At 44.8% G+C, this 2500-nt stretch overlaps 1 protein-coding gene across 1 annotated transcript in view; it reads right to left on the bottom strand.

The window, feature by feature from the left end:
• EMWEY_00037500 (hypothetical protein, conserved) overlaps positions 1 to 2500 on the bottom strand; it is a gene marked incomplete at both ends in the record, with an annotated part of 7162 nt that overhangs the window by 3784 nt on the left and 878 nt on the right. Inside the window, 7 exons of the mRNA XM_013482256.1 lie at positions 1 to 72; positions 225 to 288; positions 542 to 629; positions 851 to 1092; positions 1418 to 1629; positions 1993 to 2142; positions 2400 to 2433. The exon at positions 1 to 72 is cut by the window's left edge and continues 229 nt beyond it. Of these exons, the coding sequence (XP_013337710.1) occupies positions 1 to 72; positions 225 to 288; positions 542 to 629; positions 851 to 1092; positions 1418 to 1629; positions 1993 to 2142; positions 2400 to 2433 (862 nt within the window). The remainder of the gene's footprint in view (positions 73 to 224; positions 289 to 541; positions 630 to 850; positions 1093 to 1417; positions 1630 to 1992; positions 2143 to 2399; positions 2434 to 2500) is intronic.

Here is a 2500-nt window from a genome sequence, read left to right as displayed (position 1 = left end):
CTCAAACCCTAGCAGCAACTCCTCCCCACCGTCTTCCTCCTCCGCCTCCTCCGCATCAGCCCCCCCTAAACCCTACAGCAGCAGCAGCAACAGCAGCAGCAGCAACAGCAGCAGCACGTGAAGTGATTGGAGCAGCAGCAAATGCAGCAGCAAAAGCACCAACAGGAACAGACAAACGGTCAAAGACAAACCCCTAAACCCTAAACCCTAAACCCTAATCTTACTGTTGACGAGCTTTGTTCAGTTTCTGCCTCCGCTGGCAGTTCTCCATCTAACTCTTTTTTCAGCCTGCATATATAAACCCCAAACCCTAAACCCTAAACCCTAAACCCTAATTTTATTTCCTCAACCATCTCAGCCACAGACTCTACTCAAAACCCTCACCATATCCAACCCTAAACCCTAAACCCTAAACCCTAAATATAAAATACAGTCTCTGTAGATGATGCAACTTTCATGCTACACACGTAACTTCAACAGCAAATGCAGGATATACAGATTAGGGTTTAGGGTTTAGGGTTTAGGGTTTAGGACGACTTACGCCTCTACTTGCTGAGTAAAATGAAGAATTGCCGGACCACAAATTGTTGCATCAATTTGATTATTTGGACAAACATCCGCCACAGCATCTGAACAAAACCCTAAACCCTAAACCCTAAACCCTAAACCCTAAACCCTAAACCCTTATTCTACGATCCATCCAGCAACTAAGCTAGCCATTCGGATAACTGCAGCAATACTGACGGCACCATCAGTATACCCACAGAAAAAAACATCAGCAACAGCAGCAGCAGCAACAGCAGCAGCAGCAACAGCAACAGCAGCAGCAGCAGCATCAACATCAGCGTACCTAGTAGTGCCTTTGGATCAAGTAGGCATGCTTCTGGATGTGCTGCTGCAGTAGCTGCTGCTGTACCAGTTGCTGCTGTTGCTGTTGCTGTTGCTGCTGCTGCTGCTGCTGCTGCTGCTGTGTCTGCCTCAGGGAATGCAGCACATTCTCCATACATACGCAGACCCATATTATTATCTAATTGGAGGTTAGATAACAATAAACCCTGAGCTCCTGCTTGATCAAATAAACTAGCCATCTTCCTGTACACAAACCCTAAACCCTAAACCCTAAACCCTAAACCCTAAATTGTATATTCAATATCATATATCTTAAGCCCTGAACGGATGCCTGGTTATAAATACTTGCTTATTAACACTAAACCCTAAACCCTATACCCTAAACCCTAGAATGACTGGATTAGGGTTTAGTGTTTGAGCTTAATAGCGGAGAGATTAGGGTTTAAGGTCCTTTCTGTAGTCTTTAGGGTTTTGCTGTTAGGGTTTACGGTTTAGGATTTAGGGTTTTGCTCTAATGGCTTATTAGGGTTTAGGGTTTAGGGTTTAGGGTTTAGGGTTTAGGGTTTACAGGAAGAAAGGATCAATAGGTGCGGGTATTTCTGTTTCATCATTAATTAGATCTTGTGGATGTGCAAGTGTGCTGCTGCTGCCCTTAAAGAATAAATTAAGCCGCTGCTGCTGCTGCTGCTGCTGCCTCTGCTGCCTCTTTGTTGCTGCTTGCTCATTCCCTTGCTCTTCTCCCCATTGGCCCATCTTTAGTTGAGATAAACCATTCAATAACTGCAGCAAACAAAAAAAAAAATATAAACCCTAGCTAGGGTTTAGGGTTTAGGGTTTAGGGTTTATGGTTGATCGTATACAGCTTCAAATCCATATCCATCTTAGGGTTTAGGGTCTAGGGTTTAGGGTTTATGGTGTGTGTTTGATCATGAGTTTAGCGATAATTAGGGTTTAGGGTTTAGGGTTTAGGGTTTAGGGTTTACAGTATAAGTTTGGTCATATACAGCCTCTACTCGATATCCACTTAGACTTCAATGTATATTAGGGTTTAGGGTTTACGGTGTATATTTGATCATGGGTGTATGGATAAATAGGGTTTAGGGTCTAGGGTCTAGGGTTTAGGGTTTAGGGTTTAGGGTTTACAGTATATGTTTGGTCATATACAGCCTCTACTCGATATCCATAAACTTTTGTTGCTCCTTCAATAGCAGAAGAAAGTTGAGAAAAAGAAACCCTATCTGTACAATTTATTCCTTCTCCTCCTCCTCCTTCTTCTTCTCCTGCTTGTAAACCCTGCAGCAGCAGCAGCAGCAGCAGCAGCAGGAAGAGCAGCAGCAGCAAGTGCAGTAGGCAGACCGGCAGCAGGAGCAGCAGAATAAGCAGCACAATGATTATATCGGCTTGCAAGGGTTTAGGGTTTAGACTACAGGCATGCAGCTGCAGCAGGAGGAGCAGCAATATTAAGAGCAGCAGCAGCAGCAAGAGCAGCAGCAGCGGCAGCAAGAGCAGCAGCAGCAGCAACAGCAACAGCAGCAAAAGCAGCAACTTACGGCTTCCTCATCAGCAGTTTGTATGAGCTCTTGCCTGTACAACACAACACCGCGAATCCACAAACCCTAAACCCTAAACCCTAAACCCTAAACCCTAGCCG

This window comes from Eimeria maxima, genomic scaffold (assembly GCF_000499605.1).
Source record: "Eimeria maxima Weybridge genomic scaffold, Emw_scaff561, whole genome shotgun sequence".
Taxonomy (NCBI): Eukaryota; Apicomplexa; class Conoidasida; order Eucoccidiorida; family Eimeriidae; genus Eimeria; species Eimeria maxima.
This window is presented reverse-complemented; position numbering and strand designations above follow the sequence as displayed.